Genomic DNA, 24247 nt, shown 5'->3' with positions numbered 1-24247 from the left:
AAAGTGTGACAGATTATCATTTCAAATTTCATCATACTGTATCTGCAAACTGAAACTGATTATAGATTCATCCGATATAGTTTTTGCTAATAGATATTTAATATTCAGATTGGATATACAAAAATACCGGATAGGTGACAAACTAAAGAAAAAAACGTAATAAATGAGCAGAGACAGGAAATGCAGATGCTTCCACACAGGTGCACTACATGGTACAATTAAGCAGTTAACATCCAATCATGCTCTGTGGCAGGTATAAAAATGCTGAGCAGTCCCAGTTTATTCTGGTTGTGAATCAAGATGACACAAGGAGAAGATCTAAGTGACTTTGAAAGAGGGTTCATTGTTGGGGCACAGATGGCAGGAGTGAATAGAGTGACATCTGCATTTAGATCTATGGGATGGACATCAGTAAATAGGGTCAGAAATTTGTGATGATGATGCTCGTGCATTAGTGCGATATGTATGAAAAACGGAAGAGCAGTTCTTCTTATGCTGTGGAGGCATTTTGCTGGCATCGTTTGGGTCCACTTGTCTCCTAGGGGGGTCAGGGAGGGGTCAATGAAATCAATGTTGTTCTGTGTGATCACCTTTATCCTATGGTGAAATATTTGTATCCTGATAGAAGTGGTCTCAGGGTGACAATCCCGCCATCCATAGGGCACAAGCGTTTACTGAATGGTTTGATGACTATGGAAATGATCATATGCTGTGGCCTTCACAGTCACCAGATTTCAACCCATTTGAAACCTTTGGGAGATTTAGGACAGACGTATTAGACAGCGCTCTCCACCACCGTCATCAAAACACCACGTGAAGTGAAATCTTTTGGAAGAGTGGTGTCCATCCCTCCAGTTGACTTCAGAGACTTGTAGGATCAATGAAGGCACGTGGTGGCCCACCACCTTACTAAGACACTTGACACTCGTCCGTAAACTTGAATACTTGATGGGGCTGAGACAAGTTCAGATAACTGAACATCATACATTTAGTGAACAACATACACAGGAGTCTTGATTATTATTCTTGTTGATGTATAGTAATCAAACAGGAAGGTAGTGACAAGTGGATCGCAGCAAAAATGCTAATAAAGTGCGTGAAGTGTTGATTTGTAAGTGTGTGCACATATTGTGAGACCAGTTACTTGTGATTACACAAACCATCCTTGTCTGGTTTTATATAACACCATGGTACACTGTAGGTATTTAAATGCCAGGGCACTTAGCTCCGTTTCTCTCTCGTTGAAAAGATCTCTTCTGGGAGAGAGAGAGAGAGAGAGACAGCGTGGTGGGAAGGAGGGGTGCGGGTGGGGGTGACAGAGAAATGTAGGAGAGATGAAGCCTGGATGGGGAGAGAGCGGGTGATGAGAAGAAGGAAAGTGAGAGGGATTAATTGTTCACCCAGGAGAGGGAGATAACATCAGATGTTTAAAAGCCGCCACAACTAATCCTGTCATTTCTTGGACTAGAATAATGAAAATGGAGAAATGATATCTCTTGGAGAACTGGAAACCGAGCTAATCTGTATGCCTGTAACGAGCACGCTTGTGATTGCTAAATGGTCTACAGATTATGGTATATTTCTAGTTGCGTGGTGTCATCTTCCAGTGTGATGACGGCGAAAAAATGTTTTTTATTTGGTGTTTTTCTTGATTGTGTATTGTTTCCTCTTTGACTCATTATATTTTTCCCAGATATACTGTATTTATTGTAACATAATTCGACAGGTGAAACATTGTGTTTTTAGCTTATGCAACAGCCAGACGTTGTATACTACATTCTGTGTTCATGTTTTAGTTCATTAACTGCAAATCACATATTTTTTTTACATTACTCCTGACAATTTCCGAAAGCGTGCCGTATGGTTTCAGACTGATTTTATATTTTTCAGCAGCCAGTTTCATCAATTTCATTACAGTATGAAAATCAAATTAGATGGACAGACATGTACTGTAGGGTAATTGCTCATAATTCACAATTTGTGCCGTTATTATTTTTTTGTCATGTTGTCACTGCTGTGAGAGCATGGCTTTCAACAACTACAGTATGTTGTGTCAAAGTAAACCCAACAAGACAAACAATAAACAAACATGGATATGAAGAAAAAGAAACAGTGCGAATTTTGTCATTAAAAGGTTGTTATTGAACATCCGAGTCGCCAGTTTGAGATGTTGGGGCATTATGACAAAGATTATCTCAAGCAAGTCTCTCCAAGTTCATTCCATTAACTGACATGAACTGAAATGTAACTCACTCAAGTGCATTTAACAACATATGGTACACTTTTTGAAATCAATTGGCAGTAACATATAGAATACAGATACAGGTAATGGGTTAAAACATTCAAAACCATCTGTATAAGTCTCAGTAGAGTCCACTCCTGATGTTCTCTGCCCTACTTCTGCTTCTGTGCTTGCTCTTCTATCCAAGTAGCTCTCTTTCCTCCTCTGTGACCCACACCTGCCGTTCTCTCCATCATCCCTTCCACCCTTTGGTGCCACGGCACTCCCCGTCCTCCCCTGTCGTATCTGTCATAGGCGTTCAGTCGCTGGTGTTGCTCTAGGCTTCAAATTTAATTTGGTTTCAATCTGCTGTAATTGCTTTGAGAGACGGCCGTGTCTGCATGTTTTTCCTCTCTTATGTCTGCTGGAATACTAGATGAATAGTTTGTGTGTGTGTGTGTGTAAGTGTTAAGTGTGTGTTTCTGGACATGGATGAATATGACTGACGGTGTGTACTCATGCGCACATGTGTGTAAATCCTGAACAAATGCCGGCCACACACTGTCAATGATACACTTTGTCAAACACCAGCTGCTGTCACTGGACTCTCTTCTGCCTTTACAACGCTTTTGTCAGACACCATACATTTTCTCTTTGTAGCAGAAAAGTCGCAGGGAGGGCAGGGAGTGAGGTAAATCTGCAAGACATCACAAAGTATCTTTTGGAAACACATCATGACCTTTTAGTTGAATAATCACCCCTCTTATATAAGCCCTGAATGTGTAACTCTCTCATTATTCTATCAGCAATCTAAAGTAAGAGGGAGGATGATTGAAGTAAAGGGCAAAAAACAGACAGACAAAAAAAAAATAAACTGTTTGCCCTTGAACTGCAGACAGCGCTGTGGTGAGGCGAGGTGAAAGAAATGGTGCTATGCTGATAGACTGAGATAATATTGGTATGACTCTTATTTTAAAAAAAATCCCAACTCGGGTTTTTTTTCTTTTTCTTTTTTCCCTCTTGCTCTTTTGTGTCCTGGCAAAGTCACATACATATACATATATATATATATATATATATATATACATACATACATACATACATACATATAAACATTTGCATGTGTATTTTCACATAATCTGTATGTTTTGGCATTACTAGAGTTTCTCTCAGGATGTGACACAGACAGCACTTTGTTGAGTCGTGGAGTACACACATTAGCTCTCCGTCTTGTTGTGCTTGTGTTTATTTCTCGGCGAGCGCATATATATCATTCTCACCTCTGATCAAGGAGACGTTTGCCCTGCATCTTGATGCTGTTTCGCTCTGCACAGCCCCCCCCCACACAGCCTGCTGAGAAGGCGGGAGAAACGAGCAGGTCATGCAGGCAATCGCACACACCTGTTAACAGATGTACAGACTAAAAGAGCAGTCATGTGCTCTGTGTCTCTCTGGTGGAATGTCATTGGGTTTCTTTTATTTGACTTATTTATTTTTAGCTATCGCTGGTTCCAGACAACGGGTATGCAATTTTCTCCTCCTCACTCACCTGCAAGGCCAATGCCTGAATAAACAAGACGTCTGAATCTTTTCTTTCTTTTTTTTTTTTTTTTTTTGTAAATGGCGACTTTAGGCTCCCTGCCTCTGTCCCTGTTGTCTGGTTGATGCCGGCAACAGCAGGAAAGGCCGGGCAGCAGTTTGGGCATGCCTGTGACTATCTGTCAAACAATAGACAGTGAGCCCAACCAGCCAGACACTCACATGTCACTGAGCTAATCCTGGCCCCATCGACACACCGCTCTGCCTGCCTGCTCACCCTGAGCCCCCTGCTGGCCCTTGCATGTAGAACACTTGGCTACCTGCGAGCAGTCAGGGCTGCAGATCTGTGTTGTATTGATGTCCAAGCCGTGACCTTGTTTGCCCTTTATATCCTTTAAATTTGTGCTGGATATGTGCACCGTGACCTGTGTGTATATATATATATGTAGTTTTGTATTCATGGGCACCTGTGAGTAAACGATGTGACAGAGTTGTAGCATTTATCCCATAGGAGCTTTAATTGAATTTATAGTAGTAATTGCTCCAGTGAATGATAATGTTTAGTACAATGGTCTTTGGCCTCGTTCTGTGGTAAGATGAGTCTGCCACTTAGCTTTAAAGGCTCTGTGGTTTAATGAGTGAAATGCGTATTATTTTGAATGAGGTTTCTCCAATGAAACAAAAAAGTGCCCCAATTAGAAGAGAATGAATATTGTTTTTATGGAGATACGTCAGTAGTCAGTTATATTAGATCAACTGTGACATTGCTTCTAACATTATCATATTTTGATTAAATCCATATTATAAATTTAGAAGCAGAGTGATTAGTACACAAGAGCTTATGATCAAGGTTGATTATTTTCAGTGTAGCTCTGAAGCTCATTGTGAGGGAGGCAGAGAGCTACTGTATTGTTCCAAAGTAAAGACAGCTGCCTTTTTTTGTCTCATTGAACTACACACAGCACAATGCTGGCAATCTTTTGTGGAAATATTGTGTTTCTGTGCGCCTGTGTTGAGTGTAGAAAAAGCTGCTGTTTGATTTTGAAAAGCTTGTGAGACGATGCTGCCGCCGCCGCCGCTGTGGGTAGGTGACACCTCGCGTCTTCCAGATCGGGTCTCCGTGGAAACAGCAGAGTGAAGTTGGGAACGTGTCGCTATGAGTGGGGAAATGCAAAAGAAAGTGTTAACATTTCCGTTGTGAAGGGGAGAGATTATAGCGGGCAGGGGGGGGGAAACAAAGGCAGGGATTATCTCAGCACATGCTACAATAGCACTACACACAGCCTCTGCAAATGGGCCTGCCACAGGGTGCTTTGGATCACAGAACAAAGACAGGGTTCTCCCACCCATCCATGCAGATCCTCTGTCAGAGTTAGCTAATAAGGACTACAATACCCAGCTGCCAGTAGCAAACCAGCCAGGGACCTCGAATTAAGGGTCATTATTTCTCCTCATTATGGACTTTTGCATTGTTTGACCACTCTGAAGAGGAAAGTCTATTCCTATTATCGCTGTCCTTCTTCCAGTACTTTGAAATTGGATGTTTTTGTCATTTCAGTCACTCCACTGAGAGGAATGTGTAATAATGCAAGCAATAAAAATATGTCATAAATTTTCAAGCTTCTTCCCATTTCACCCTGCGTTACCGACGAGTTCTGCACTCTGTGAAGTCAATTTAACTGTTTTGAAGTTGGTTTGTGACTGTGTTGTTGGAATTAATACGGCGTTAGAAGAGGGAGTAAGTTTGAGGGCAGTAAACTGAGACAGATGGAGAGAAATGGAGTACAGCATACGATTGCTGGATAAAACAGCCGAGCGAAGAGGAGAGATAAAAGGATGGCGCGAGAATGAAAGGTGGTGGTGGTGGTGGTGGTGGTGGTGGTGGGGAAATGGCAGCGAGGGTGTGAGGCGGAGTGAAAGTGAGTTTGTCTGTGATGTTTTAAAATTCTGGAGTGGAAAGTCCCTCCATCTGTTATTGTGGGACGGTTCTGACTCAGTGATTTCTATGATTGGCCTTAATCCCGGCCGAGTGGAGAAGACAGAATGAAGAGCTTAAAGCAGACTGCTCTCACTCTGACAGGCTCCACTGGCTGCTGCTGCTGCTGCCGCTGCCGCCGCCACCGCTGCCGCTGCTGATGGGGCTCACTGGCACACTCAGTCTGCTGCCGCCTAATGGATTAACTGCTGCATGACACTGCACCTCTCCACACTACTACAGCACATTGAGCAGCTTTTAAGGCCATGACACGGCGGTGACATTTTGATGTAACATGAATTTGTCAGCAGCCATGACACACAGCAGTTTTCACTCAAATTTTAAAGCTCCTTGTGTTCTCTGTGATAATTGTGTCCTCATATGTCACCATGCACCATGGAAGCAGCACCACCCGCAGAGGGATCATGTCCTTTACACTGTCTCTCAGTAAACAAGAGATTGCTGATGTGTCTTCGCGATCCTGTACGTGTCAGTAGATACAGTAAAGATATGATTTGTATTGATGCTGCATCTGGATATTTAATTCAACAATGTGGGAAGGGCCCTTAAGAAAGCTGTTCTATATTTAGACATTTTTTTACAAAGAGCTTAGTGGCTTGCCATTATGATTGTCACTGTTCACAGCGGCCAATCATTGGAAAATTTACTAAGGGTCTTCCCTTGGTGTATTAGTCGCTCTGAGAAGGTTAAGTGACCTCAGCAGAGTCATTTCACAGTCTTTTGGTCCCCAAGGTGACTTAAACGTTCCCAGGAACCGAGCTGAGGGGCTCATTTGGAACATGTTAAGTACCTCGATTCAAGGCTGCAATCACACGTACAGACCCGTGTCGTGTTTTCTCAAGTGCCCTCTCGCTCAAACACACACTTTTTAGGGCTGTTTTAGAGTGTCCCTCCAGATCGCACGGACGCCAGTGTGGTACGTCGAGTGCCCTTTAAGTTAATGCTCAGTGGAAGGGCCTAACAGGCTGCAGCAACCACACAAGCGGCCCGGTGTCGAGTTGGCGCTCACCACAGCATGACGCTGTCCGTCCCTGGTGTGCTGTCATTCCCCTAGAAATAACATGACTTTGAGTGATTAAACTGCTCCCCTTTGGAACAGAGCAAACTGCACAGTTATGAATATTAAAGATCCTAATCGCCTCATGCTGAGCCTTTCGTTATTTTTTTATTTTCCGCTGTCTTCTTGCTCTGTTAGTTCACAGTGTGGGCCCATGATCTTTTACAGCGGCAGGGTTCTTCGACAGTGGAGACATCATCAGGCTGCACCGCCTGCTCTTTGGCTGCTTGTACAATTATACTGTCACCTGCACCACTATGTACAGTGTTTGCATACATGACAGACTCCATTGTGCGTTGTTTAAGGCTGCAGACCTTGTAGAGGCACTTCAAATGCCACTATCCATTACAGAGTTGTGTTTATGGTTCTTGACCTTGCCTGAAGACTCAGTGACAAATGGCCCAACATGTGATGTATTTTGTGTCAAGGTTACAAAGGCAATAACATTAGATGCCCGTGCTCATGTTGTCGACTCTCCTGGTGTCTTTGTGCCTGTATGCTGTAGTGTTATTTGCTGTGTTGTGTGGGCCTGTAGTGAGCTTATCTGTGCTGTACTGTGCTGATCTCACTATGCTCATCCAGTACTCTAAGCTGCTTGGGCTCCAGCCACCAGCATAGATGATATATCCCTGCCCCCCTCCTTCCCACATCTCTCACTCTGATTCATTGGCTGTTTGTGTTGCCCATCCATCTGGGCCAACACAGAGGAAGGGAAGACACATGAAGACACATGGTTGTTTTGGAGCACGGGGACTGCATTAAGCTGCTAGGGAAGAGATAGGGTCCCAGAAAAATGGTGGCCTACCGGGGGCAGAGGGTGGAAGAGTATGAAGGGAGAGGCAGCTGGAGAAACAGAACTGGAAAAAAAAAACAAAAACACCTGGGCTACTCAAGGGAGAGAGAAATGGATTTTCTAAATGGACAAAGTAGAGATTCTTACTGACAGATTTAATCCTGAGAAAAAGACTGAGCCAAAAGGATGAAAGGGTAGCTAGATCACAGATCATGACAGAGAGTTGGGGGGGGGGGGGGCCTTTTTGGGGGGGACTCTATGCAACAGATTTTCTATGTCCTCAAAAATATCATTCATATTAATAGAAAAAACAAAAACATTTGTTGTGAACGAGAGTAACATCATATGGTTTTAATTTTCAGGCTAATCTCAGATGAGGCAATGCAGTGAGATTATTGTTGAGCTGCTCTGTGTTTATCCCTAATTGAAAAATGTGGAGTTCATAGTTTCACCAAGAGATTACCACTGTGGCGTTGCCCTTTAGCAGGGCTGACCCTCTCTAACGAAAAGCCACACAATTACTGTCTTTTCTAATGGACTCTTTGGTAATAATTTCAGTGGGCTAATTAGATCTGCATTTCATTGTTTTATTTGCCTTTTGTCTCATTAGGAAATGAATGAAATCTTATCATTGTTATTTAAGGCCTTTTCAGGTGATTAAAAGCACAATGCAAACGCATAAAGACACAGAGGACTCAAACTGATCCACATTTTCTGCTATTATGTGCCACAAATTACGCTAGTGAAATCACATTATGTACATACTTTAAACCATTATGCTCAACAAATGTCCCTATACGATATGCGTAAGAGTCTGGACTGATATTCTCTGCCTGGTGTGTGTTTGTGTTGAGAGTAGGTGGAGCAGCATTGTGACTGTGTGGCTGTGAGTGGGAGGATCCGCTGAGATGAGGTGGGCGGGGCTTCTAATAGAAATAGGACAGCTTTCACTATAATGAAAGTTTATGTCTTGTGTGTTTTTGGTAGATAAAAAGCCCCCTGTGGTCGGGGAGTGGGGGCCCTTCAGTTTGGCTCCACAAATGAATGAGGTTTTACTGTAGCAGGGGTCTAAGTAGGGCTAGTCATTTTAGAGCCTTGGGACTGTATGGCCAATCACACTATTTTGGGACAGTAACAAGATCGCCCCCTAGAGGCCTGGGGAAACCTAGATACTGAGGCATAGGAGGGAGGGAAGGGGGGGGGGGCACTGTGAGGAAAGAGAGACACTCCAAGGCTTCACCATATTTGCCAGTTGGATGATTTCCTATATGAGAAGCCTACATACAGTAAGCTTCTTCAGAGATAAGCCTATAAGCTACATCATGGTAAATGACACTAGACTATTAAAGCACATTCTTATGACAACATCAGTGGGTAGTGGTGTTTGATACTAGTTTGAGATGTTAGTTAGATGTTAGTTACTGCTTCATTTTCATAAAGCAGTAACTATCACTCTTCAATCGTTGTGAATGTGACAGTAACAACTTGAGAGCAGCTTAAACAATGAATTTTAACAGCAGCAAACATTACATTATTAGCGCTAATATTTACTTCTTATCAACAAGGATGGACAAACATCTTGTTTGCAAAACAAACGTCCACTAGGGAAAAGTGCACACCGTTTAAAAACTAAACCTGCATGTCTAGATCAGTCGGTGTGGATCTGCCTCAGCACCAGAGATAGTAATGATCCCTGCCTAGCACAGGTTTGTTTACATTATGTGTCATACCACTTCTAACTCAGCTGTCATTCAAACAAATACACACTTTGACAACAACAACACCCTCGGTACATGTTTTTGTTTTTTTGTTTTTTTTTTTGCTCATGATGCCCATGTGGGATTTTCTTTAATTGATCAATAAATTTGTAGTTAGATCAATTTTGAGAAACAATTTATAGCTTCTAACAGCATTAAGAACTTCGTAGGTTCACCAATAGGATGTGCACAAATAGTTTTTTGAAGGACCATGTTGGGTATGGCGCTCCCTAATCCTCTGAATGAACCTGTTAATTTCTAGCTGTGCTGGCTTTTGTAGAGAACGAGGTCACAGTCCTCATCTGCCTGTCCGTCTCTGTTTCACAAACAAATGTTCTACTGACTCCTTCACACTAACACTTCTGCTTTTGTGTTTCCTTGTAGAAACTGGCCAGGGAGGCGGAGCAGCTTCAGAAGGAGCATGTATGGCAAGACGGTGTGACGGTAAAGTAGGACACCCGCTCTTCTCCCTCTTTCTCCAAGACCTCTTCTATCGTTTTTTTTTTTTCTCTTTCCTTTTTCAAGCAAAGTGGTTAATCTTCCCTTCATCTGCCCCTTCGCATCTGTTTTCCAATTCCCCCTCAGTTTAGTTGTTTTACATGTAATCCTTTAATGACAATGTGATCAGCATCACAGAGACAATTTGGAAAAACAATAATATACACAAGCGCACAACGCACGTACACATGCACACTATAATTGCTTACTTTTGGGGATTGTCATTTCCATGGGCTTCAGTATTATCTAAGAGCTTTCTGTCCGTTTTGTTTCACAGTACACAGCAAGTTGGACATTGCATTCTCTTGTAGCTGACCTTTAAAACACTAGAAATCTGCTCTTGAAATCTAAAAAAAGGAGACATGGTATTACTCTGGTTTATGTTTGTCTGTGTGTGTTTGTGAGCCACCGTGCTCCACTGACTCTCAAATTTGCAAACACTGGAATGCCCCACGAACATGCATGCATACTGATGTGCGCGCGCACACACACACACACACACACACACACACAGACACACACAGACACACACAGACACACATATACATAGCCTCACCCGACAGATACACATGCACATTCCCTACTGTCATATTCTCTGTCTCCAGGGAGACGAGCTCGCTGTCATGGTACACTTCCCACAAATGGATTTTTAACCCCGCGCCTCCTGGGGGATATTTGAGAAAAGGCTTTAACTGATTTAAAACGAATAATTATGAGCCCTACTTCCCTGCAAAGTCCATTTTTATTCATGGTTGCTTACACTCTGAAGCTGTAGTCTTGGGGTGGCTAGGCTGCACCGACCCCTCCCTCCCTCCCTGCTGGTCTGGGGGAGGGAGCTGCAGTGCGGCTGTCCCTTCATCTTTGGCATGGGGGGGGGGCGGCTTGCCAGCCCCTCCCTGCCCGACTCCGATGCACCTCAATCGGATGTGTAGCCATGCAGGACATGGAGCCTGGGTCACAGTGACCACACACAGCACACCTGTTCATAAGTAGCTGCATCCAACATGGCATCAATACTTCCTCAAGTGGAAAAGCCGGCACTCTTTTTAATCCAGCCATACTCATCCCACCCCTCTCTCCCTCTGTTTCTACTCCTCCTTTCTGTCACTCCCGTTTCTACATCTCCCTCTGTCCAGAACCCCAGCCTCATTCCGAACCTTATCCTCACAACCCCCATCACATTCATATACCTCTTTTCTTATCTGTATGTGTCTTTAATCAGGCATGAAAACAGTCGGAATATATCATACTGTTGCAAATACTGCAAATGAATCCTAATGTTGCTCCTTTATTAATAATGCATTGGAGCTGATTTCATTTGCCTTTATTATTAGGCCAGGTAATGAATCTCAGCAGGGGCGACTGTGAAACCATTAAAAAAACTCACAAAGTGGTGGAAGAAAGGGGTGGGGGTGGGGGGAATATATGCCACATTCTTGCAAGAAGATTTTTCCTGTTTGTAGATTTTGTGCTTTCCTAATTTCTCTTTGGGTGAACACTCTGCTGACTGACACTCTAATTAGATTAGGGCTGCATGCTCTTTGGGCATATTAGGAGAAATGCGTCGCATCTTAAAGAGCAGTCTGTCAAATGAAGAGAAAAGGTGTTTATGCATGAGAGGCGGTGCATTTTGATAGAATTTTTGAGTGTGCGTGCGTGTGTGCGTGCGTGCGTGTGCGTGCGTGTGTGCATACTCCGGTGTATGTTGGAAAAGCATAATGTGCTTGTTTGTGTTTGTCGGCAAGCGGGTATTTATTTGTATGTGTTTATTAACTGCAGGTTCTGTACCTGGCCCAGCCCATCTGCTTGCCTCGCCAAACTGGTGACATCATAGAAACTCAATGACACGCCTGTTCCTCATAGCGGCTGCCGTCGCAGCTGTTACCGTAGCAATGGGAAGACCTCACTCTTTTTCTCTCTCCCTCTCTTCCTCACGCACACATTCAAGTCTTTCCCTGGTCCAACTACAGAGCCAGGTTTCTGACCATCCCGACTGCTGGACATTATGGATGTCAAAATGTTGATGGTAACAACTGTTGTGATGGTCGTTCAGGGTTTTAAATCCATTGGAATGTAATGGTGTGTGAAATAGACATTAAAGTGTTGGATTGCCGGTGATTTCTCAAGGTCAGGTGCCCATCCCTCTGTGACACTCGACTATTGTGTTGGCAAGAAAGTCATCCCAAGGCAACGCAGTCATTTCAGTGCTGCTTTGCAATTCTCATAGGGACGAGGGAGAACCAGCAACTTCAAAACCAAATATCAAAACTCTTTTTTTTTGTTTGTTTTGTAAACAGAAAATTGGGAGCCAGAGAGCAGAGCACTATTGAACCTCTCTGGATTATATCAGCAGATAGCTCAATTTTCAGTTTACTATTTCAGAAAGAGTTCATGAAAAAAATCCTGGGTCCTACAGTTTTGACCCACTCGCTGGATGTGTATACATGTATATATGTAGTGTTTAGAAGGTGATTTAAATGTTGCTTTTCCATAGAGAAAGTCAAAGAGTATTTCTCTTCAAAACATTGTTGAATTGCTTTACTGCTTTTAATAGTTTTCCTCCCAGAACGTCACCACATTTGAGTGTTAAAGACTTTTTAAGCTACATTTATAGTAGTGAAGTCCAGCTTGGTTAAACAGTTAAATTTAAATTGTTCATTTTCTTTTCTTTACATTTAACATAGACATTTCATACAAAAATGCAACAACTTAGCCACATAAAAAAACACAAAAGAATTACTGAATGCAAAATAGACTCTAAGGCTGCAGCTTAAGAAAATTTTAGTTGATTAATATTCAAAGGATTTATTTGAGGAAATTGATTAGTTGATTGAAGCTGAAAAGTCACTTACTGCATTAATGTCCCTTTAAAGATTTAATGCACTCATGCAAACTGATCTTTTAAAATGTAGTTCTTGTGAAAGAGCAGACCATAGTAATTAAGTAATAACTGTTAACTAACAAAGGACCATTAATTGACAAAAAATAAAAAGACTAAACAAAAACATTTCACTAAACCAAGGCCTAAGGGACTGATCACTTATCAACTAAGAGAGCTGGCAGCACTACTAAAATCATGGTTCAGCTTCTGAGTCTAGACACAGTACAGGTGGTCTGGTTAAGAATAAAATACTGGCCTTGAAAAAAAAAAGTTGCTTCTTTATACACTGAACAAAACCTAAACTTTGACTACACAGTTAGATAAACTCTGAAATCAAAGACAGTCTCTGACAACTAAATTCTCAGGTAAGATGACGTCCGGCCAGGTGCAGCTGCTGTTTATGTTTGTGGACATCACTTTAGTTTCATTGCATCAGTCGTGTTAAGGTGCTAGGTTTTTCATAAAATAGTTTTGTGGTGGAGTGTTTCGGAGAAAACTACACCACATTAGTCTCATGTGCCCTACGCCACCAGTGATTTCCCCTGTAATTATGTATAACATGCTATTCTAATATGTATTTTGACAATTTAGCAGTTTGAGTTGCTAAAATGTAGTTTGATATCTGAAATAAATGTATTCAGTATTCATGTATGGATTGTGGATATCTCTTAAGTTAAATCCAGTTACGCTTTTATATGATAAAATAGCTTGGTGTCATCTCCAATTTCATTATAGATACATTATCTTAAAATGAATTCTGACCAGGAGAGATACATTTGAAGTTATCTTGAATGATTGCTATGACTGATCACAATGTAATTAGGAGTCCTTAATGCATTTGTAGATATCTTATGGTTTCCTGGTGTTGGGTGGGTTGTCATGTTGGCAGAACTTTTTTTAAAGTTTTTTTTTACAATTTTCTGTCATAAACTAGAAAAAAAGAAAAACTTTCATGTCTCTGACTGCAGTTTGAACGTTTGATAAATGGTAAGCTTGGCCTAGTTTAGCTGAGATCATGCAAGTGTGTGGGTTCAGAGCATATGACTAATGCTGAAGGTTTAATATTTTGTAATAGTTAGCCTGCGGTTAACAAATCTTTTGTTAACAGTACAACCAAACTCCTAACAATTACAGTACAAAGTCACCAGAACTACTCTTGTCGTGGCACATATACATTATTCAACAAACCCATTATATTTTTTTGATATGAAGTAAATATTTACTTTATCAGTGAAATTAGGTGACTTCAGCAATATGTGAGTTAACAGTGTTGTTTAGTTTGAACCAGCATCCATCTTTGGAAAACTTTAAAGCACCTATAATTAAGATTTTTGCAGTAAGAATATTAAAAAAAATGAAAGAGTTGTATTTCCCCTCAACTCTATATTGCTTTATAGCTTCTTTCAGCCCAATGTTTTGGTTTCCCATTCTGCAGCTTCACTTTTTTTGTCGCATCATTTTACAACTTCAGCAGGCAGCTGTTTTCAGTGAAAAAAGCTCTGGAAACTAACTGGTGAACATAGGGAACCGTTTAACTGCTAAAGAGTCAGTTATTTCCCTCAGGAGTTATTGAAAACAGAAGTAAAAGGAGAGCGGCCATTGGACTTAATTCGCCAGGTGGCCAGAAACATCACTACAAATACTAATATTGCTTAGTGTCTCCTGGATGTGGAACTGGGCAACTGTTAAACTGCTAAAAAAAAGTTCACTATATCAATTGGCTGCTTACAAGTGGCCAAAAGCAAAAGTCATTATGGATTTAAAGATTTATTTTCCTGTATTGATCCTTTAAACATCCAGTGGTTAAGCTATGTTTGTATAATCCCACCCTCTGAACTGCAAAGAGAATCATGAAAATACCATCAACAAGTTTTGTTAGTGGCAGAAAGTTGGCAAATTTGTAAATAAATAAATAAATAAATACCCCAAAACCAATCTAACTGTTAACTTTCCAAAATGGAAAATTGTATATCTGGTCAATAATATATTATCAGCATCATTATTATCAATCAGTTGTTCAAAAACTAATCTCCCATCATTGGCGACTGGCGATGATGACCACTGTCACTTATCTGAAGGAGGGTTGACACAAAGTGCAACACATTGGGACAGAGACACAAGATTGGATGAAAAAAAAAAAGGATGGAGATTGTGGAGATTGGAGGAAGACATGTACTTTCCATCAGATTGTGATGTGGCAGCTGCTGTACGTTTGAAATGCATTAGTGCTAATAGCTGTGCCATTAGGGGAGAGAGAGAGGCACTCTGTTGATGGGTTGCCATGATGAAACCGGGGAGAGGGGGGGTGACGAAGAGAGGCACAGAGGGAGAGAGAGAGAGAGAGAGAGAGAGAGAGAGAGAGAGGTGGAAGTGAGAAAGCAAGTGAGCGAGGGAAGAAGGTATAAGAGATGGAGAAAACGGGAAACAGAGATGGAGCCATCTTCCAGGCCATTTACTGCAATCATCACTCTCTAATCAATCAAGCCAATCTCTCCTTTTCTTCCCCTTCTTCTCCCTCTGCCTCTTTCTCTCCTCATCTCCACTCAGCCACCCACTCTCATAACACATAACACAGTGGTATTCGTGTGACCTCCTTCTTGGTCTCCACGCATGTATGTTCATCAGTATCCTTGTAATACCTACACAAAATATTCATACAGTACATAGCCTGCAGGGTTCGTCCTCCAGTTCTAATAGTCTTTACTATTCTGAATCATCTTTTGCCAATTCTTTGATTTAGATTCTGTGCATTTTCTCAAATAGTTCACTGGGGATCGATGCTAGCTGCATTTTGTTGATATTTCAGATACATTTGCTGCCCCTTTAGAGGTGTAGCATGACCTTAAGTGGTAGGGGTGAGGGTTGCAAGGGTTTGTTCACTTGACCAAGCTCAGCTCCTTTCATAATGCCTCTATTTGAGATAATTGGCCCTTCAGAGGAAATGAGTGAAAATCATTGTGGCGACTCTCAGCCCAGCCCTCGAAGCTACCAGCTCCATTAGCCACAGAATACATTAGTCTTATGAGGGCTGCCTTGGACAGATTCAAACTCAGATTCTGATAAAATAGACAGAAATGAAGGGACGCTTCACTCTGGCTTTGTTTCATCACTCTCTTCTGTTATTTCTGCCCTTTTTTTGTCCGTTGGAAATGTTGCCAAACCACCATTTTCATCAAACCAGGGAGCAATGGACCATTTGTCCAAGCGGATGCATTTTAGTATTTGTTAGCAAATGTTTTCCTGTGGAATTGTAAAAATTTTCCCTCCCTCTACTGTTAATAGTTCAGCTGAACCAGGTGAAGAATATCCATAGAGCACTAATTGGCAAGCTAGGTGTTTTACCTGCAAGTCATGGTTACTGGTTTTTGTTTTTTTTACACTTTATGCATCATGTTGTGTTGACTTTGTCTGTACTGTATTTCCTGAGCTGCACATCCATCCCTTCCTCATTCTGAAAGTTGCAGACGTTCGAAAGCAAAAGTAGAAAAAAAAAACAAAAACTGATTTTGTCTTGTGTCAGCACCACAACCACCAAAACTCAAAAGGATCTCCATAGCAGAGGCCCAAGAGTGTGTGTGTGTGTGTGTGTGTGTGTGGGGGGGGGGGGGGGGGGGGGGGGGTAGCTATGTGAGCTATTTTTATATGCACAGTGCTTATTTCAAACACTGATAAGCATAGCCACATTGTATAATCACAAATAAACTGTATCTATTTTNAGCCCAAAGAGGGGGGTGGGGGGGGGGGGGGGGGGGGGGGGGGGTAGCTATGTGAGCTATTTTTATATGCACAGTGCTTATTTCAAACACTGATAAGCATAGCCACATTGTATAATCACAAATAAACTGTATCTATTTTCATTGTGAGCAGTTTTTTTTTCTTTCTCTTCCTTATGGCTGCACTGAGACAGAGTGCTCGCAGCCTGCCGAGCACGTAATGGAACTCATAAACAGTGTTATCACTGAATCCTGAGCCATGGAACGGACTTCCATCTGCTCGCCACTGGAAGGGAAAGAAATGAGGAGGGGCTATGTGAAGAGAAATTCCTACAGTCTCTCTTTCCTATCAAATGTATCTGATGATGTGTGTAAACTAGACTGAGCTTTACTTTCACTCACCACTTAGATGCATCTACAACTGATGCTAACACACACCCCGATGAAAGGAAAGCAGACGATCCTTGCTGTGTGGATAAAGCCACATTAGGCAATTGATCAGTTAGTGTTATGTCAATATAGACTTCACCTTAAAATCCCATTTTGACTGCAGCTTCTCTCTCCTCCTGAGCTCTCCCATCCCTCTGTTGTCTCCTCTCCTTGTGCCTTCCCTCACTTTCTATCAACTGCTGCTCTGCTCACAGCTTTGATCAGGCTTGTGGTTGCTGTGGTGACCCAACAGTTTGGTAATTTCAGCTTCTTGATTGCAGACCGATGTAATTTGTTTAAGTGTCGCTCTCCAAGGTAGAAATGTACTTTGCTTCTTTTTTTTTTCTTCCCTGCTCTGACTCCTTTCTCTCTACCTCCACTTCTGTATTTTTTTTTCCTCAAATCTCACCCCTTATATTTCTCTGCTGCTTCAAGAGAGACCTCTTGAAAACTCATGCTATTCTTCACTCAAGTAGGGAGACGTTGGCGAAGTCTACGATAGCTCAGAATGAAAGAAGCACTAAAGTATACAACAAACATAACAAACAAGTAACGAGAAACGCTACAATAAAAAGGACGCAGAGGAAGAGAAAGGTTCAGGTGTGTCACTAAGCCTTCAGTCAGCAGAAGTTTGGCCAACTGTGATGCAGCGCGTTAGCCAGGAGGGAGGGTTGAGAGAGCGGCCCCCATGTCTAAATCCCACTGATCGATCCCTCTGGCTGACAGGAGATGGGAATCAATAGTCAGAGAAATCCAGTGAGCCACACTGCAGACCTCGATTTTCCCATTTCAACACATGGCCAACACCCATGAAATGTTATTTTAAAGTGTAAACCTGCTGCCTCTTTGCCCCTCTGGTCAGAGCAGGGTCAAGAAAAGAGAAATAAAAATACACTGATGGCACTCATAGTTTTCTGTACTTCAACATTTTCCCTTTTTTTATGTAGACAGCAACATATGTTGTCTTAGAGCTTAAATTATTAGTGGATGAATTCATTCATTGATAGAAAACTGTTCCATCTTCTTCTTCTGTTCTTCTTCTTCTTTTTTGATTATAGAGCTGACAGTAGAGAGATGGCAGAGAATGGGAAATAACATGACAACAACAATAACTGTGGTCCCCAAATGGACTTGAAACAGGGATGTTGCAGTTCATTGTGTATGCTTCAAGTCTTTAGGCCACCAGAGCACTCTGATCAGAACAGTTTTAATGACTGATTAATTGTTTAAGTCAGTAATGATTTAAAAATGACACTGACCGGTTTCAGCTTCCCAGATTTGACAATATTTCTATAATTATAAATTGAATATCTTTGGGTTTTACACTGCTGGTTGGCCAAAAGAAGCGATTTAAACACATGATCCTGGGCTCTGGTTATTGGCATTTTTCACTATAATAATACATTTTATATACTAAACATATTTGACAGCTGCAGCCATGTGCCATCTTTTCTTGTCCCAGTTAAAAGGCATGTCTGTAGGAAAACTTTACATTTTCTTTCTGATGTTTTTCTCTGGGATAATGCAGAGTCTGCCGAGGTGTGGCTGAGGAGAGATGCCTGTTTAGGGTTTTAGTGTTTGCTCGGTGTATTCTGTCCCTGCTGTCCTTGGTGCCTGTCTGCAGATATCTTAAAGTAGGCACCCCTTTGTCATTTGAATGTTCAAATCATCGTGAGGGACAGCAAGGCATCTGATGGAAATGATTACGGGGTCGAAAATAACAGGTTTCCCTAGGCCGGCGTTGATTGTTGATTGGCCACTCTCAGTCAGCCTGTGAGGAGGGGGTGGTGACTTTAGGACTCTAAGGACTAACAATGGTAAAATGGCTGAAAAACATCAGTGAAATGAAAAGCTGTATTCAACGCTCCAAGAAAAATGGATCCTAGAAACACTTTGCTCAGATAAGTGGAGCACCGGTGTCATAGCAAGCTGCAGTGTGATTGGACAGAGAGGCCCAGGCTGAGCACCGGATTGTTTTTGATTGGTCACCCCAGCTACAGATGCTGTAAAAAATGTTAGATGTGGATAACTGCATCTGCTTTATCAAATCCCTCTGGAATCCAATGATAGCGTTAATATTGCCATGGCCTGTTTATCTTATTTGTCTTTATTTGGTGTTACACCACCTCTTTCCTGCTTCTCCTCTGATGATCAGATTGAGGGCTTGTTTGGGAGGTATTGGCATGCATGTGTCATGTTGGATAGGCGTTTTATCTGGCACTGTGTCCATGCAGTGTGGTGATGCTATCAGCGTTAAAACCTGCTCCTCAATGGAGCCCTGTCAGCCAACAATGGAGAGCAGCATTACCCAGAGTGCAGCAGGACAAAGCCTTCTTTCCTTATCGCAGGACTGGAATATTCACAGACTGATTTAACCGCTTTTACCAAGGGGAAGTGTCAGGCTCTGAAAGAAAGAGACAGCACAGCAGAGATGGGAGAGAGAGAGAGAGAGAGAGAGAAAAAGAGAGAGGGAGGGAGGGAAAGAGGAGAAAAATAGGATTTTGTGACCTGCAGGATGTTTACAAAGAGAGATTTAAAGAGCAGAAATTGCAGATTCATGGCCGAAATTGGGGGCATGAAATATAACCATGGAATATGTAACCTTAATATTTTTTAAATTACATATTTTTAATTTCTTAATAATCAAGACTTCTCTCATCCACAACTGTTCTCTCCGTCTCTCTCCTCCCTCTCCCTGTCTTCTATCTCTTGGTTTGCTGCCTATCTTTGCGAGAGTCTTTGAAGTGAGTGTGTAGTTAGGAGGGGGCATGGTGCTCTGTCTGAAGAGGAGCAAGACATTGATGAGATGTGCATGGAGAATGTCATTCACTTTGCTGAATTTGCACTGTGTATTGGAGCTTTAATCTGGGGGCACATTTGTTTATTGGCATACAAATGAACATCTGCATGGAGCTATGCTTGGACGCCATGGTCTCAGCAGCTCCCTAATCGCTTAAAAGCCTGGAGATGCAGAGCATGCCAATGAGAGAGCGAGGGAGAGGGAGGCAGCCCCGCCCAAGGCCTCCGTCATGCACTCCTTTATCTGAGTTTCACTCCAGCTCAGTAGGTCTCTCCCTCCCTCCCTCGCTCTCTCTTTCTTCCAGGCCAACAGTTTAATTTCCAGTTTGCTGGTTGACTCTTTATTGACTTGACATTATAAAGAGGCATTTTTTTTTGTAACCTTCAGTGGTTAAGACAACAGCCACATTTTTCAGACCAGACACCTCGAACAGTGTGTCTGCATTTATTTGGAAAGTGATGTGACAGTGTAACAAATGGCTTCTTTCAGGATAGGGACACTTGTGGGAAAAAAAAACTTTAATAATATATAAAGATTCCCAAGAATCAACTGCAATAATTGATATACAAAGATACTCTTATGTTATTAAAAAAGGGTTTTAATGAATTAAATAAGAAATAAGTTGCAGTTGATTTTGGGGAGTTTTTCCTTTTTTTTAAGGCTTTTCTATACCTGCATTTATATTGTATTGATCTAAGATCAATTTTTTGAGTTTAACCAATAACCATGTATTTTTTGTTGCCTCTTCGTCGCTCCTGTATCTGCAAAGTGATGATGGAGATAATGACGATAAGTAGCGTACATGGCAGTTTTAAAAGCTAAATTCAGGTCTTTAGTTTATTGAGTGTTTGTTGTACACACAGTGGCCAGGTTTTAGATACATCTGGCTAAAACTACAGCAGTATCAAACAACAGCCCTGTAATTCATGGGTGTTGATAGGCTCAGTTTTTGATGAAAGTGTTTTACAGAGGTGTTTATTCCACTTTGTGGTTATTTTTGACTTCTGTATTGCATTCTAAAATGTATCCACCCTGAAAATGCGATGGATAAAATAGAAGTAATACCTCTCAGTAAAACACAATACAGTTCAACAGCACCACAAACTACAGCCTACAAAATGTACACCGAAAATGAGCCAAAACATTATGGCTACTCACAGATGAAGTGAATAAAGGTGTGAGTACAAGGAAGAGGAATTTTGTCCACATACTGTGTTTTTCCCATTTCAGTGAATAAGCAGTGTGCCTGCACCCACCAGGGATTTAACATCCCCTGAATCAAAACCGCACCACCAAAGAACAAGGTTTCATATTTTATTCACAGGCAACCTCTGCAGTTCAAGATCAAAGTGGTTAAAGGGCTTTTAGATCTCTGACAAATTTCTACATGTCTATGATTAATTTACCACTGTTTGAAAATCATATTTCATGAACTCACCTTTTCACCCTTGTATAAACCTGTGGGCCATATAAACTAAAGCAAATGAGCTGAACAAATTAGTTTTTCATGGTGTATTGTGATTTCATTCTGACGTCTCTCCTTTTAGTGTGAATGCCCTTGTGTATATTTTTCCTTTACATTTCATTCTGCAGAAGAAATTAGATGTCAGTCATTTCTTACTTAACACACGTAAATCGTAATGCACTTGTGTGTCGTCTGTGCACCGGGGTCAAAGTATGTGCTCAGTCTGGAGAATTGCATTCCCGCTAGTTATAGTAGAGGTCTCACCAGCTAATACGGCCTAGTGTTTATCTAGTTCCAATGTCTAGAGTTCATACCGTTTGACATCCAGAGATGGGATATGAGGACACTGTGGAGTGGAAATTGGGAGACAGAGGGAGGGACAGGTAGAGACAACTAAAGAACTCATATGCTAATTCTGACAAAATACACATAATACGTTTCATTAAGTCGCTTCCCTTGGATGCACATATGGGAGGACGTACTTCACTGCATATATTGTCTGAGTCTGGACAGCGATGTAAACTGCAACCTGAGAAGCATGATGCAGTAATACTAGTTCCTTCTTTATTCTGGTTGCATTTTCACACTAAGTGAGCAGTTTGTGTGTGTGTGTGTGTGTGTGTGTGTGTGTGTGTGTGTGTGTGTGTGTGTGTTGGTTTGTACCTTATGGGCTGATGTGCGTGGGTTAATGAAGAGCAGTAAATGAAATCCTTTATTGTGTTTGATATAATGTCAGCTTCCATTAGGGAAACTGGTGCTAGGAATGATTGCGAGACTATCGGGGCCAGGAGAGAGGTGCATTGTGTGTGTGTGTGTGTGTGTGTGTGTGTGTGTGTGTGTGTGTGCGTGTGTGTGTGTGTGTGTGTGTGCGTGCGTGCGTGTGTGTGCGTGTGTGTGCGCGTTTTTCTGCATGCTTGTGTGCACACCCCAGGGCACGGCAGAGGCACAGAGTGTGTTCTGTAATTATAAAATCATTAGCAGGTGTCCAGAGGAGATATGAATATGACTGTAATCTGTCCCCACCCATGATGGAGCGCTTGTCTCACACTCAAATGTCAACCTGTCTCAGCCAGCCCATTGAGAGAGCTCACAGATTCAAATTCAAAAGATTTAGTTCCAACGACCACACTCAGTCATAACATGTAGCCCTCCATATGACAGCGTTTGGTATGTACAAGCCATTTTTCAGTCGTATTGTTATTCTGTGCTTTACGGGATAAATCATCTCTCAAGGTCCTCTTCACATATGATAAAATTTTGGACTTTAAAGGCTCTGACATTTACTCGCAAGGAAGATTTTGAAGTTTCAAATGTGTAACTGCAAGCAAAAAGATGACATTAAAATAGTATGCGCATACCAATGACATGAAACATGCTGGCAGAAGAACAACCTCATAGTCAGAGAGACTGACAGGCGTACAGACAAACAAAAGATAGGCAGGCCTGCATCTGGTCAGACATAAAAACGAGCAGACATTGTAGCCCTGGCAAGGAGACAAAGTCACATTGTAATCTAGAGCAGAGGGGCGGTTTCTATAGCAACAGTAGGCATCTAACCTACGCGCCGTTGCTTTTGCTGAAATCTGAAATTGGCGAGAGGAGGCTGGTATTGAGGATAGAGAGATTGGGAAAGATGAAGATAAGGCAGGGCAGGGAGGAGGAGGAGGAGGAGGAGAGATGGGGCAAAGGGAGGAGGGAGGAAGCAGATCGAGATAAGGGTGAAGAGAGGAGGGAGGGTAGGAGACGAGCGGAGGAAGATTGATGTAAGGGAGGGGCTGGAGATCATCACCTGACCTCAGTGTTTGTCTCCTGTTTGGAATTTGTTGGTCCACTCAGCATGATAGATTTAATTTACTGATAGCACTTTGTGTCAGTGGGAATTTCTCAGACTTTGTGTGTTTCAGTGTGTGCATCTGTTGTGTGAGTGTGTAGGCACAGACTTCTACGCACACTCACTCTGTATATATATTCACAAGTGCGTACATGCTGTATATGAGTGTCTGTAAGAATAGGGTTATGTATTATATATGTGTATGTGTGCCCGGGTGCACAGGGCCCGGAGAGACATGAGTGTGGGATAATTGCTGGCATGGTGTTGTATCAGATGTGTGTTTAACCCAGAGCCTGAGCCCATAGAGACCTATGACCAGCCGCAGCAGATGGCCGTGCAACCCTGGGGGGGGGGGCTGCTCAGAGGGTCATGCTGGCCTAGGACTCGTCCACATGGAGCTACCTTTTCTGTGCTTGTCTGTGCGGTGCGTCTCAGATCGTGTGGTCGGATGTTGTTGCGTTCATGAGTAGAATCGGTGTAACTCTAGGCGCTTGTCTAATTATGTTTAGAGGTTTTATTTCCATCATATTGCAAGAGACAACAACTTTATCCCGATAAATTCAAGTACAATTTATATGTAATCTGAGTGAAAGCGGTAGTGTTTACACAGAGATTATTAATTTAATCAGAAATACTGTGGTTGTGCACAGTTGTAAGTCTTTATTAATGTATTTGTCAACAACTGCAAATGAAGGTGATGTATAAACAGATAAAGAATTAAAATATAGAACAGGAAAAGTTGTAATCGCTGACAACAGTTACATCTGCTAACAACTACATCATAATGTAGCCCAGTTATTAAATGTTAATATACCGCTTATGATCGCTAAATCTGTGGACTAAGAGAGGTAAGACAGTCGCACAAGGAGGCGTTATGTGTAATACTTCAACTAATGCTGCTAATACTGAAGTTTTATTGTAAGCGGTGATCACTGTATGTACATGGTGCAGATTCAGCGGGAGTGATATGCACAGGGTGACGGTGCAGGAAGGTAAACACGGCTGTCCAGCTGTGCAAACAGACATGATACCAATGACATTACTAGTACAGATATGTGACAAATAGAAGGAAAAGCCAACATAAAATGTCTTAGAAAGGTGTCTGGCACCAGTAGCCAATACCGCAGCTAAAATATTCGCTGGCGCACTGATTGTCTAACGCTTCTAAATAACTCTATAAAATCTCATGGATGTATTCAATTGACTTGAGATCTTTTGACTGCAAAGGCTGTAGCATACATGGATGATTCACATAATTTTTTAGATT

General features: G+C 41.9%; 1 protein-coding gene across 1 annotated transcript in view; it reads left to right on the top strand.

Annotated features, from left to right (window-relative positions):
- Nucleotides 1-24247, top strand: part of cacna2d2 (calcium voltage-gated channel auxiliary subunit alpha2delta 2) — a 136853-nt gene that overhangs the window by 59409 nt on the left and 53197 nt on the right. The window contains exon 4 of the mRNA XM_022746733.1: nt 9748-9807. Within this exon, the coding sequence (XP_022602454.1) occupies nt 9748-9807 (60 nt within the window). The remainder of the gene's footprint in view (nt 1-9747; nt 9808-24247) is intronic.

Source organism: Seriola dumerili, unplaced genomic scaffold (assembly GCF_002260705.1).
Source record: "Seriola dumerili isolate Sdu_G_001 unplaced genomic scaffold, Sdu_1.0 BDQW01000109.1, whole genome shotgun sequence".
In the NCBI taxonomy this organism is placed as follows: Eukaryota; Metazoa; Chordata; class Actinopteri; order Carangiformes; family Carangidae; genus Seriola; species Seriola dumerili.
The sequence above is the reverse complement of the archived record's forward strand: the minus strand, read 5'-3'. Positions and strand labels throughout refer to the sequence as shown.